General features: G+C 39.6%; 2 protein-coding genes across 2 annotated transcripts in view; both read right to left on the bottom strand.

The window, feature by feature from the left end:
* Nucleotides 1-4014, bottom strand: part of ACE2 (angiotensin converting enzyme 2) — a gene marked incomplete at both ends in the record, with an annotated part of 46074 nt that extends 42060 nt beyond the window's left edge. Inside the window, 2 exons of the mRNA XM_083361286.1 lie at nucleotides 3257-3410; nucleotides 3935-4014. Coding sequence (XP_083217412.1) covers nucleotides 3257-3410; nucleotides 3935-4014 — 234 coding nt within the window. The remainder of the gene's footprint in view (nucleotides 1-3256; nucleotides 3411-3934) is intronic.
* A 4408-nt stretch (nucleotides 4015-8422) lies between these two features.
* Nucleotides 8423-13876, bottom strand: part of CLTRN (collectrin, amino acid transport regulator) — a gene marked incomplete at both ends in the record, with an annotated part of 31341 nt that continues 25887 nt past the window's right edge. The window contains 3 exon segments of the mRNA XM_083361285.1: nucleotides 8423-8579; nucleotides 11341-11438; nucleotides 11442-11525. Coding sequence (XP_083217411.1) covers nucleotides 8423-8579; nucleotides 11341-11438; nucleotides 11442-11525 — 339 coding nt within the window.

The raw sequence follows: 13876 nt of genomic DNA, 5'->3' as shown, positions 1-13876 counted from the left end.
ATTATGATTATTATATATCTGTAACCCTGTAACCAGCTTTGGGAAGTGGGGGAGGGGGAGGGGGTTTGGGGGGGGTTGGGGATGGGATAATATTGTAACTTTTATAAAACTTTTCAATAAAAAACCCCTTCAACTCAGTACTTTGTTGAAGCATCTTTGACAGCAATTACAGCCTTGAGTCTTTTTGGGTATGATGCAACAAGCTTGGCACACCTGGATTGGGGGATTTTCTGCCATTCTTCTTTGCCAATCCTCTCAAGCTCAATCAGGTTGGATGGCAACCATCAGTGGACAGCCATTTTCAGGTCCCTCCAGAGATGTTCAATAGAGTTCAAGTCAGGGCTCTGGCTGGGCCACTCTAGGACATTCACAGAGTTGTCCCTAAGCCACTCTGTGTTGTCTTGGTTGTGTGCTTAGAATCATTGTCATTTTGGACAATTCCTTGGGCCCAGTCTGAGGTCCTGAGCACTGTGAAACAGGTTTTCATGGTGGAGCAGTGGGCTAATGCCTCCTTAAGTAACACCAGCTGCCTGCAATTAGTACAGGTTCGCGTCCCACCAGGCTCAAGGTTGACTCAGCCTTCCATCCTTCCGAGGTAGGTAAAATGAGGACCCAGATTGTTGGGGGCAATAAGCTGACTTTGTAATAATGCCGCTTGGGGTGTGTGTGAAAGCCCTAATAAGCAGGCATATACATAGAATGAAGGCTACTGCTAAGCTTGTAAGCCGCCCTGAGTCTTCGGAGAAGGCGCGGGATATAAATGGAATTAAAATAAAAATAAAAATAGTTTGCTCCATTCAGGTTTCCCTCAATCCCGACCAGTCTCCCAGTCCCTGCTGCTGAAAAACACCCCCACAGCATCATGCTGCCACCACCATGCTTCACTGTTGCAATCATATTGGGCAGGGGATGAGCGGTGCCTGGTTTCCTCCAGACATAACATTTAGAATTGAGGCCAAACAGTTCAATCTTGGTTTCATCAGACCAGAGAATCTTGTTCCACATAGTCTAAGAGCCTTTCAGGTGCTTTTTTGCAAACTCCAAGCAGGCTTTCATGTGTTTTGCACTGAGGAGAGGCTTCCGTCTAGCCACTCTGTCATAAAGCCCAGATCAGTGGAGGGCTGCAGTGATGGTTGTCCTACTGGAACTCTGTCCCATCTCCACACATGATCTCTAGAGCTCAGTCAGAGTGACCATCAGGTTCTTGGTCATCTCTCTTACTAAGGCCCTTCTCCCCCGATTGTTCAGTGTGACCTGTTGACCAGCTCTTGGAAGAGTCCTGGTTGTGCCAAACCTCTTCCATTTGAGAATTATGGAGGCCACTGTGCTCTTAGGAACCTTCACTGCAGCAGAAATATTATTGTAGCCTTCCCCAGATCTGTGCCTTGCAATAATCCTGCTCTGAGCTCTGCAGGCAGCTTTTGCTCTGCTACTGTATGCATTGTCAGCTGTGAGGTGTTCTATAGAGAAGTGTATGCCTTTCCAAATCATGTCCGATCAATTTAATTTACCACAGGTCAACTCCAATCAAGATGTAGAAAAATGTCAGCAATGATCAAGAGAAATGGGAGGCATCTAAGCTAAATTTGAAGTGTTGTTGCAAAGGATCTGAATATTTATGCCAGTGTGATATTTAAGTTTTTTCTTTTTAATAAATTTACAGACATTTCTAAAATTCTGCTTTCCCTTTTCATTATACAGTACTGAAAAAAATGAATTTCCACAACTGTAGAATTAGGCTGCAGCATAACAAAATTGACAAAAGTGAAGAGGGTCTGAATACTTTCTGAATGCCCTGTATATTTGCTGACTTCGGCCACCTGCTTGGTGTATCACCTTAATTAGAATCAATGGAGATGGGATTTTTAATCCCTGCACGGAAAAAAAAGAGAAGATTGATTTTAAACCAGAAGTTAGGCTCAAAGTTAAGCATCCCTCTATATATACATTTGTTCCAATCTGTATCTGGGCTACTATTTGCTCTTTTATCGGAATAATCAAACCCAAGAAGTGGGACAACATACGAGATGTTGCACATGTCACCTAGTTGGGCCTCATAGTTCCAATAAAAATAAAATAAAATAGATTAAATGGGCTGGAAATCTGCTTACTCAAATTTAAATTTTGTGATGGATATTATAAAATTCTCAAAGTACAAAATTTAAGGCACAAGTTAGCAAAACCCATCTTTCCTCATTGGATGACTTTCTGAGGTATGAACACCTGTTTTTCTTCCAGCTAGTCATTAGAAAAAAATTGCAACATTAAGAAGCATTGTCCACCTTCGTTCCTTCATTTGATAAGCCTGAACTGGACTGTAACCCTGAAAGGTGTTTCCACTCCCCTCCACCACTTGATCTGTATGCTATCCTCAAAAAGTACTGGCAAGAGGACAGCAATAAAATTATATGCTACCAGTGGGAGGAAATCAGAACAGGGCAAAGTTGAATGTCTTGAAGCTCATTACACCCACAGAAAGCTATTGGGATTGCTAATATCAATAAAACTGAAATAATATAAAGAGAATCAATTATGGGTTTAAATAGAACAGCTGTAATTCCAGTGGATCCCTCCCTTCTTCCATGATGTGACCCTCTTTCTACCTGGCATAATTAACTCATGTGAATACTCAAATATCTTAACTTGTCTTTATATATTTTAGCTGAAGCAAAACCAGTGACTCATTTGAAGAAAAACTGAGAAGAAAAACAGATGCTTCCCTCACTCTGACTGCCATATATCCCAACAGCACAAAGGGAAATCTCCCTTCCATCACACATATGATTTCTGTGTAAATTTTACTGAACAGAGTAGAATAAAGCAAAATATTCTTAAATATTTTAGGGGAAATATCAAGACTAACATTTCTAGATTGCCTCTGATTACAGCCATGAGGGGGCAGTCAAAGGCATAACAGTGCTTTATAATTGAAATCCTTCCATCTGTTTTACAAAATCTGGTCAAGAAAATCATGCAGTTCTACCTGAAGTAATTAACGCCTTAATCGTTCATTTTTAGCAAACCCACTGTTTTTTTCACATTTGTTGTTAGACTGGAATTAGCCTTCAATTGTATTTCAGGTAAACCTCAGGTAGGTTTTATGATGCTGTTAAGTTCAGCATATGCCATTTTACTCTATTGCTTAATGATACTTAGCTTTTTATTTCATTCACCATTCCAGATCATTTTTAATATCCTCTTTTACATTCCCATTTATTTCTTAAATAAACAGCAAATAGTCGTCATAGGTACGCACCATTATTTTGGCATTTTCTTCTGTGATGTTGGTATTATAATTCCATGAAGCGATGGATGCATTATAATACAGATCATCTGCACGGGCATCAAATTGCTTTAAAAACTCTGCAGCCTGCTGGGTCACATCCTGGGCCACAGCCAGAACAACAAGGCTATAAGTAAGGCAAAGCCAGGATAACATATTTCCTTTTAAGTCAAAAAAAGCTGGAAGGGTGAAGCTCCTTGAAGAAGGCTTCCTGATCAGTGCTTGTTTCATTAGTGTTTATCCAGTGCTTGGCTATAGAAAAAGAGGAAGAAACCTGTTCACAGGGCATTTTATAGTTTTAATCCAGCAAAGGGACAGAATCTAGAAGGGGGGTGGTTAAAGCCAAGTAAGCAAAAGTCAATAATTAACTTCTGGAGAAAGATAATTATCTGTAAGCATTTTATGGTTTTCTTTTGAAAGGCTTTTACATAAAGTTAATATTTCCCCAGCATCCTGTCAATGATAGAGCTAGTTATCATCTTTTCTGTCACATTTTCTGAGATGAGAACTTTGAGGTTTTAAAAACCTCCTTAGTCAATATGATACAACTAGAAGGTCTGATGCCAAAATTCTGGTTAGCTGCATCAAATAAATATGTGAATTTCAGCATTCCTCGCCTTAGAAGAGTCAGCCAAGTGACTTCCCTCCAACTTTTTTTCCTCAGCTTTTTCTGTCTTTTCCTTTAATAGTTCCACTTCTGGACACAGTCCCTTGGACCTCCTCAGACCCATACCTCCTCTTCCTTTATGAGGTCACTTTTCTGCTTTCCTTTATGAGGAAAATGAGCTGAGCTAACATTTGGCTCTGCCTGTAAGTGGTGTAGCTAATCACTGTCTATGCATCATTACTATGATTGCAAAAAACCCTTGGCTTAGTACCTTATAGATATATAATTGTTGTTTTTGCCTAGGAAAAAATTGCTGGCTGAACTCAACTCACCTTTGCCCTCAGCCTTCATGGCCTTCTGCAAGCTGATAATAATCTTCCTTTCCTGGAAGGCATTTCATCTTTGCATTGTTGCCTTTCTAAATGTGATTATTTTTTACTATATTTTACAGAATAAATGTCTGTTTTGTGTATGTTTGTGTGTGTGTGTGTATAATTTGTAAAGACTATTTTACATTAGCAGTTGATTGTTGGCCATTGTAAATTCTTCAGAAAAGAAGGAATGCTGTTTTAAATGAAATGATTTTTGATCAGAACAGACAGCAGTCTTCATTGTATAGTCATCTCTCCACTGCATTAATTCCAGTTTCCATTAGTGCCCAGTTTATGTAACAAGTAACTTCTAAGTTGGCCTATTTCAGGACAGAAAGCCAAAGGCTCTGCCTTCTTAGTACTGGAATAATTTGTAATGTGGAAAAACCAGGAGTCTTATTAGTAAGCTATAGCAGGGCTTTTCAACCTTTTCACCCATTGTACCACTTTTAGGATATGGCAACATCCGAGTACCACCAGTTGCCTAGCAAGGTGTCAAAAACTTGATGACCAAAAAAAGGAGGTTTTCATTGTTGCGAGCATTTCTGTTGAGGATTGGCAGCAGGGGTGGGGGGTGGGGGTGTTTGGTTTTTATTCCCTCCTCTGCTGGGTGGTTGCAGCAGGTTTTGGTCACTTCACATGACCCTGGACACTGTAACGGTCATAAATATGAATCAGTTGCCAAGCATCTGAATGTAAATCACAAGACCCTGGAGATGCTGCAACATTCCAGCTGATTGGTGCTTCTTCTGGGCTCAGCAAAAGTGCCAGGATCAGCGCTGAGCTCCAGCTGGAGCCTGGCACTGATCCTGGCGCTTCCGCTGAGCCCTGACAGCCCTGCAGCTCCAGCCATCTCTTGCTCAGGCTTGTGCGGTGCTACCACCGGTTCAGCTCATTCCCCTCCCCCACTACCACTTTTCTAGGATGGTCGCGTACCACCTGCCAGGTGCCAATGTACCACAGGTGGTACCCGTACCACTGGTTGAAAAGCCCTGAGCTAGAGATTAAATTTTGGCACAAATACACCATTTACAATTATATCCAGTTGTTTTGCCCAGTGGTAATACAACATACTAACAAGAATAAACAAATAAAATAAAATTAGAACATGCAAATTTAAAGAAGAAAAATGAAATAATTAAAAATGGTGTTGGTACCAGAGGCATCTTCCCCCAGCTTGGTACCCTTGAAATTGGAGTACAATTCCCAGAATTCCATAAAAGCATCATTCTGACTCTTGATGATATTGAGACCTGTTAGGATTTGGCTCATTGGTGTTGACTATGACATTATCTGACTTCAGAATAACAAAAGTTAGTGGCTGGGAATTCTGGGAATTATATCAAAATATAGAATGTGAAATGCAACAATTTTGGGAAGCTGTTAAATATAAGCAACATGTATAAAAATAAATTGTTTTATTGCCTAGAAATCTATTTAAATACTCATCTTGCACAGTTGATGGAAAGAAACTAAACTTTTGACACAAGGTTTACAGGTTAAATAAATAGCAACTATTTGAATCTGATCTAGGAGTTTATCAAATGGTATTTAATAGTTGTTCTAAGGACATGCCTACCAGGTGTTTGGACTATAATTCCCATTCCCCATAGATATCACAGAAATTGTCTAGGATGTGGGCAATTTTAGTCCAATACATCCTGATGGCATTGCTATATTGGGAACTGCTTAAGTAAACAGACAAGTCATTCAAAATGATTTCCTATTCTACTCTCAGATATTTTGATACTTATTTTGCTTTTCTCTGTTTATTTAATCTGTTTAATTTCTATTTTAATTCCATGAGAAGAACAAAATCAATTGCTAAAGATTAAAAGTAAGAAAGAAAATTACAACCTTTCTAATCTGCCAGTATATTTTTAACCAATATGCTTATCTAGTACATCTTTAGAGCACCAGTCCAAGACATACGGTACTGGGAAAGAGGAACTCTAGCTCATAGGAGGAATTAGATCAATTTATTTTCTAGGTAAAAAATAAAGACTAAATAATTAATTATGTCTGTTCGTATAATACACAAAGCCTGTGAATTAATTGCAACTGTTTAGATTTACCCAAGCTAGAAGCCATGGTTTACAAACTACAGTGCTGGGTTTCTATAATGCACTAAGCCACAAAAAACACACCACATAGCTTAGGACAGTATTGAATTCAGTTTGGTTTATTGCACAGTAGAGAATTAAGGCAGCTCCTTGACACTAACTCCCACTGAAATTAAAGCTATTGATTTCTGAGTAGATTATATTGCTTTTTAGTTGTAGCATTAGAAATTAGTCCCATCACAATAAATAAGATTATCATATATGTTTATCCTAGAGCCAAGCAATTTAGCATTGACCTTAAAGATAAAAGCAATAGGCAGAATGCTAATAGTCTTTTGGTATGTATTGCCTGATTCATCCATTTGCCTTCACAAATTCCAAGCACTGCTTGATGGCAAGATTTTCTACAGAGTGATCTTATACAACAGATGTGTCAAACACAAGGCCCGGGGGCCGGATCCGGCCCGCGAAGTGGTTTCATGTGGCCCGCGAAGCCATCCTGGAAACAGTGAGGGAATGGCCCCCACTGCCTTGGCCCTGGCCCAGAGACCCTCCTTCTGCCAGAGACCCCAAGATCTGTCCCACTCCTGCCCGGGCCCCCATAGGCACCCTTGATGCCAACGATGTAGAGCTGGCCACGCCCACCCAGTAGGCCATACGCACTCTAGCCATGCCCACCCAGTAGGCCACGCCCACCCTGGCCATACCCACCCGGCCCCCTGAGGGCAACTGCAATGCTGATGTGGCCCTCAATGAAATTGAGTTTGACACCCCTGTTATACAAGAATGGATGGCATGAGTTTTCAAAGTTTGCAACATATGTAATGTTTAGAGTTGAATCTCACCTCAACTCACTTCAAATGACATCTTTAAACTTGATCAGACCAAAATTCTCCTTTGGCAAATATCACTGGAAAATGAGGATAGGCTTCCAATGTTACTACCTAGGAACAAATATAGAAAGGATTAGGATAAATTCAGATTCCATTCAGGGTATGAGAATTTTTTTGGTTTTTTTTCCTGATTTCATTATAAACACAAGATATTCCTATTTATAGATAATTAGATCCAAGGAAAAAAATCACTCAGTGATTTTGTTAATATAACTTTGACAGTATATTGCAGATTTTAAATTCAGAAATGTTAATGATCTGGGTAAACTGAGAAGATTAGAGTATAATCTCTGCTGCCATAACTCCCTGAAAATATCTAATTTAATCAACAGACTAGCAAACAACAGAATACTATAGTGTTAGTTTTGGAAAGTTTTTTTTTTGCACTATTCTTAGCATTAAAAGAGTTGTTACTAATTCATAACAATTCCCTACCTATTTCATAGTTTTTGAACTTTAAGAGGCTTAGATTCTTAATTCTGTTGTAATCCATTGTTCAAAAATCCAAAATATATTATATTCTCCACTCAATATTGAACCTTGATGCATGTTCTATTATTCTATCTATATTCTATCTATTCTGTATTCTACTTATCCAACTGGTTGGTGCCCCTGATAAAATATGCCAAAATAAACACACTTATTACATCACTGGAGGAGAAAAACCTTAATTATTGAAGCATTATAAAAGTTTGCACAGTAGGTTTGTACAAAGACCCTAGTGGGAGAATATATTTTGTAATAACATCTGTAATAGTCTAGCCATACAGATGTCCAAGAAGACATTGTAAATACAGCCTTAAGTGTACCATTTGTTATTATATTTTGTTGTTGCTTTGGTGCCCATTGAAGTGAATAGACTCCTATGGTAGCAGGAGTTGGCTTGTATGTTAGAAGAAAGCAGCTCACATTTTTCACGCCATAAAATAATAGAAAAGGTGAAGATATGAATAAATCATAATAAGAAAGCTTCTAGGGCCTTGCATCACTGATTCATCCAAAGAACGTTTAACAGTGGAAGTTTAATAAACATTTATATGTTTTCATAAAGAACACTGCCTTGAATGAGAAATTCAAGTGTATCCAAAAGAAATGCCTCCAAGGGCAAAAAAGAAGCAAAGTACATAATTTTCTTGTTAATAATCAGCAGTAAGAACCAGATAAAAGGAGGGCAGAGTTTCAGAAAGAGACTGATCCATTTATGTTCATAAGGGCATAAACTGATTGTCATCTGCTGCTGCATAGAATCCATTAATTTGTCCAGCTTTTAAATCTAACGTATGACAAGGAATTCTGTTTTCCATTGTTATAGCTGCTTCATATTTATCATCTAAATCTTCTGTTTCTTCAGCATTCTTATGTCTGGAAAAGAGAGAATAAAATTGCTGCTGTCAGTAAAATATGAAAAGCATACATCATTTCAGCCTTAACTTTGCAGATAAATTACTCTTCTAGAAATATTACAATACAGTACAGTTTTGGTGTAGTGGTTAAAGGACTCAGGCTAGAAACTGGGAAAGTGTGAGTTCAAGTAATTCCTTAGGCACAAAGTCAGCTCTTAGGCCAGTCATCCTCTTTCAGCTCTAGGGAGGACGCAATGGCAAATCATTCTGAAAAAATGTTGCCCAGAAAACCGCACAGCTGTGTCCACCAACTGCCTGGAATCAATACCAATCTGAAAGCATCAGAAATACCTCCACCAAATATTCATAATTTAAACAAATTTCAATTACAAAGTTCTATCTCTGAAATATTAAACATTTTGTGCCCCTCCCCCCCAAGCCCTAACTCTTTTAAGATGCCATTTCTCTTTCAAGACGCCTCCACTTATTTGAGGAACATTTGAGACTGAGGAAAAAATACACTTTCCTTGTTCCAATACTATTGCTATTCTGCCCTGGGATTCTGCCCTTAGGAAAAGATTTAGAGCTCCATAATACTCAGACAATGGGCAGGTTGGCTGGCTAAATTCTCACTATGTAAACATGCCCCAAATCCATCCTCCTCCTGCTAACTGTATAACAGACCCCAAACAACTGCCTGACAAGCATAAACTGCCTAAGAAACCTGGCTAACTTTGGGAAAACTGCATTGGACACAAATGGTAACACATTTTTACGCTACATAGCTATATAAAGAGATCAGATTAGCTTAGCTAATCTTAACTAAATGGTGCCTCCATTTAGTATCTCTTTGAGTATCAGAAAATTAGTGGGGAAGCATCAGAAAATAGCTGTTACTTTCATAATCTGTCTGGAAATGTTTCACGTAATGAGATTTTCACTAAAATCAAAACCCTGGATAAGTCCAACAGGGCACCTTCTGCGTTTAGGTGCCTGAAAATGTACCATTTTTATTTTTTCCAATACAATTTAATATAATTCCAGTGTTTACAACTATTTGATACTTCTTCCTAAAATGCAGTTATGTTGGTGAATCTATATCTGAAGGAGCAAATTAACAAGTTCTATATTTCAGTTTTTGACCTTAAGTACTACTGATTCATTGACAGACCATCCCATATGATTTATGATGCAGCATCAGCAATTTAGAGGAGATAATGAACTCAAAGGTCAAGTACAGCACATTTTCAACCCATAATACATAATGTAACAACCTCAAGATTTACATATCAATAATATTAGCAGCCATAAAAGTATATTGTAAATATCCTGCAACTCTTGAATGAAGACATTTGCTAAAAGTAAATTACCTTGATTGCAAGATAGCCTTTATAGAGTCTCCCTGCTGGAAGTCTTTCTTGCATGTCTCTCAAATGGATGGAAAGCCACACACTCATATATTATTTCCTGACCCACTATAATTAACAGTCTGAATAAATTCCCATGTTTGTTTCTTTGTTAACTTATTTACGTAATTTCTATAACCACCCATCTCAGTCAATGATTCTGGGTGGTTTACAGCTAAAAAAATACATTACAGTTAAAAATACTAAAAACATCTTAAAACACTAAAACACCCAAATTAAACATAGAAGCAAAGTATTGGCCAGTTAGCAACACAACCAGGAACCTTGACACATTCAGCACACCAGGCAAAGGAACAGAGCCAGGTTTTTTAGGGCCTTACAAAAGGCTAACTAACAGGCTTGGGGGCATTCTAACTTCTGAAGGGAAGATGTTCCATAGAGCAGGGGACACGGTTGTAAAAGCCCATCTTCTGATCACTGGCAGCCAACATTCTTTGATGGCATCTGCAGCATACCCATTTTGCTCAATCTGGCTGGACTGGTAGACACTCTTGGGAAAAGTCAATCCCTTGGGTCACCAATTTCAGTAGTCAGTTATCTTACACAGTAAATAATGTATTTCTGAGGTGCCCCAATGTGAGAAAAGGTGCCTCTTGAGGGAGAGGTTGCAACAAATAGCTCCATTACATGAATGACAACAATTATGTATCCCAACTCTTAGCCTTCCAGAAGGTTGTGGAGACCTGACTGTTGTCTTAGGGTTGGGTTTGATGGGAGTGTTGATCTAGGAGGCTATTTGGTCTGGCACCTAATGGAAAGGGTAATTTGTAATGATTATTGCAAGCTGCCTAAGTCATTATATGAGATGTTCAGTAAATAAATAAATACGTAAATAAATGTATTGTGAATGCCCATTCTCTAATGTAGCATCTACTCAAATGTATCATTTACCCTCAGAACATCTGAGTAACGAGGCTTCACTAGAGTTTCCTGAACCATGAGACAGATGGCAAATAAATCTGATGAATAAATAAATAAGAATGATTTATATGCATTGCTTCTCCTAACCCTTCAGTTCTACATACATACCAGCCAGTGTCCCTGCATGCGTTTCCCTTTCTCCCATTCCCCCTGGCTTCTTATTAGACCTTCGTGTTTCCCCATAATAATACTACAAGCACCACCTTTCTCTCTTACTTATTAGCTTGCCTTCCCTTAATGCCTACTTGGAGCAAAAGATGATAATATACCATGGATCAGTTATCATTTACATAAAGAACAAGCATCTGTTAGCTTAGCCCTTCATTTATTAAACAATGGAAAAAATAAATCAGGAAGCAATAAGCAAAAACATTGTTCAATTCTATTTGTGATTGTGGACTGACCCAAAGCAAGACAATTCAAAATACTCACCTCTTGAGGTGATAAATCCCAGAAGATACAACTAAAATAATTCCAATCACAATGATGCCAAGAATAACCCCAAATACAATCATCCAAGTGGGCAGAGGTTATTCAGCTGGTAGATCTAAAGTTGACGAGATTTCCAAGAAATGCAGAGTCTCGTCAGTTAATAAAAAGGCATTGTTGATCCATTTCTATTTATTCTTTAAAAAGAATTAGTTTGGCCTGTTTATAATCAATCAAATCAAATGTAGTCAGTAAAAATAACAACTTGTTATGTTCAGCATGTAAAAAGGCTGAGGAAGAAAATGATTTCACACCAGTTATCATTAATTTCATTTCCAAATTTCATTATTATTATAAACTTTGTGTAATATTGCCTTAATATTTGTCCCAAAACATAAACTGATGTAATAGATAACTGTAAGTATTCTGGCAGAAATTATTAATTTCCATATTAAAATTAATATTCTATTTTTTTCTGGCTATCAATTATTTTTTCTGGGGTCAGTTCAAATTGCTGGTTCTGAGTTTAAATCTTGAAAGCTCAGAATATTTTTCCAGCCATAAAGAAACTACTCTATGTTCATTCCACTTTTTTCAATCTCACAAACATTTAAAATCAGAAAGGCAGGAGTTCAAAAAGAGTTTTTCATTTATGCCATCAGGATTTGAACTACTTTAATAAGATAAATATTCATGAAATCCTGCTTTAAAATAAAAGTGATTTTGTAGGATTGTGCTTAATTGTGCTTAAGAGCCGTGGGAGCGCAGTGGTTAGAATGCAGTATTGCAGACTAATTCTGCTGACTGCCATGAGTTTTGATTCTGACTGGCTCAAAGTTGACTCAGCCTTCCATTCTTCCGAGGTTGGTAAAATAAGGACCAAGATTGTTAGCGGCAATATGATGATTCTGTAAACCGCTTAGAAAGGACTGTAAAGCACTATGAAGCAGTATATAACTAAGTGCTAGTGCTAGTGCTACTTTGTGCTATTAATTGCACAAAAATGGAGGAAAAATACGTAATTTTGGAAAGGAAGTCAATTTTTAGAGTTTGTAAAAAAGGAAATGATGCCTTCTGCCTTTATTATTTTTTTATTTATTATTAATTTAATTTCTATACCGCCCTTCTCCCGAAGGACTCAGGACGGTGTACAGGGCAATAAAAATACAATATACAAAAGTTAAAAATAAGATTAAATAGAACTAGCCCATTACAATAAATAATTAAAAATTACTAATTAAAATACCCTAAACCCATTAGACCAGGCCGGCTTGTTCAAATAGGTAAGTTTTCAGATCACGGCGGAAAGAGCGAAGGTCAGGAGCCATCCGGAGCTCAACCGGTAATTGATTCCAAAGGGCTGGCGTGCCCACAGAGAATGCTCTCCCCCTGGGGGCCGCCAGCCGACACTCTCTGACCGGCGGCACCCTGAGGAGGCCCTCTCTGTGGGAGCGCACAGGATGAAGGGAAGTTGACGCCGGTAGCAGGTGCTCCCGTAAGTAATCCGGACCCATGCCATTTAGGGCTTTATAGGTAATCACCAGCACCTTGAATCTCACCCGGAGGGCAACTGGAAGCCAATGCAGCTCGCGGAGTAGAGGTGTTACATGGGAGTATCGGTAGACCCCCATCACAACTCGTGCGGCTGCATTCTGCACCAGTTGAAGCCTCCGAGTGGTCCTCAAGGGCAGCCCCATGCACAGAGCATTGCAGTAGTCTATACGAGAGGTCACGAGCGCATGAGTGACTGTACACAGGGCATCCCGGTCCAGATAGGGCCGCAACTGGCGCACCAGGTGAACCTGGGCAAAAGCCCCCCTGGTCACAGCTCCTATATGATGAATCCAGGAGGACACCCAAGTTGCGAGCCCTATCTACGGGGGGTAATAACTCACCCCCCATGGTTAAAGATGGAATAGCCTGAATTTCCCGAGATGCCGGCACGCACAACCACTCAGTCTTGTCGGGATTGAGCCGAAGCCTGTTCCTCCCCATCCAAACCCAAACTGCCTCCAGGCAACGGGACATCACATCGAGGGCATCACTGGGGTGGTTTGGGGTGGAGATGAAGAGCTGGGTATCATCAGCATACTGATAATACCCAACCCCAAAATCACGAATGATCTCACCCAGTGGCTTCATATAGATGTTGAACAGGAGAGGCGAGAGGACCGAACCCTGAGGAACTCCACACATGAGAGGCCTCGAGGCCGACCTCTGCCCTCCTGCCAGCACCGACTGCAAACGTCCCAGGAGGTAGGAGGAGAACCACTGGAGAACAGTGCCCCCCACTCCCAACCCCCTGAGACGCCGCAGTAAGATACCATGGTCGATGGTATCGAAAGCCGCTGAGAGGTCTAATAGGACTAGGACAGAGGAACAACCCCTGTCCCAAGCCTGCTAGAGATAATTCACCAGCGTGACCAATGCTGTCTCCGTGCTGTACCCGGGCCTAAAGCCCGATTGGTATGGGTCCAGATAATCAGCTTCCTCCAGGAACAGAGGGAGCTGATGCGCCACCACGCTCTCAACAACCTTC

Source organism: Vipera ursinii, assembly GCF_947247035.1.
Source record: "Vipera ursinii genome assembly, chromosome: 4".
Classification (NCBI taxonomy): Eukaryota; Metazoa; Chordata; class Lepidosauria; order Squamata; family Viperidae; genus Vipera; species Vipera ursinii.
The sequence above is the reverse complement of the archived record's forward strand: the minus strand, read 5'-3'. Positions and strand labels throughout refer to the sequence as shown.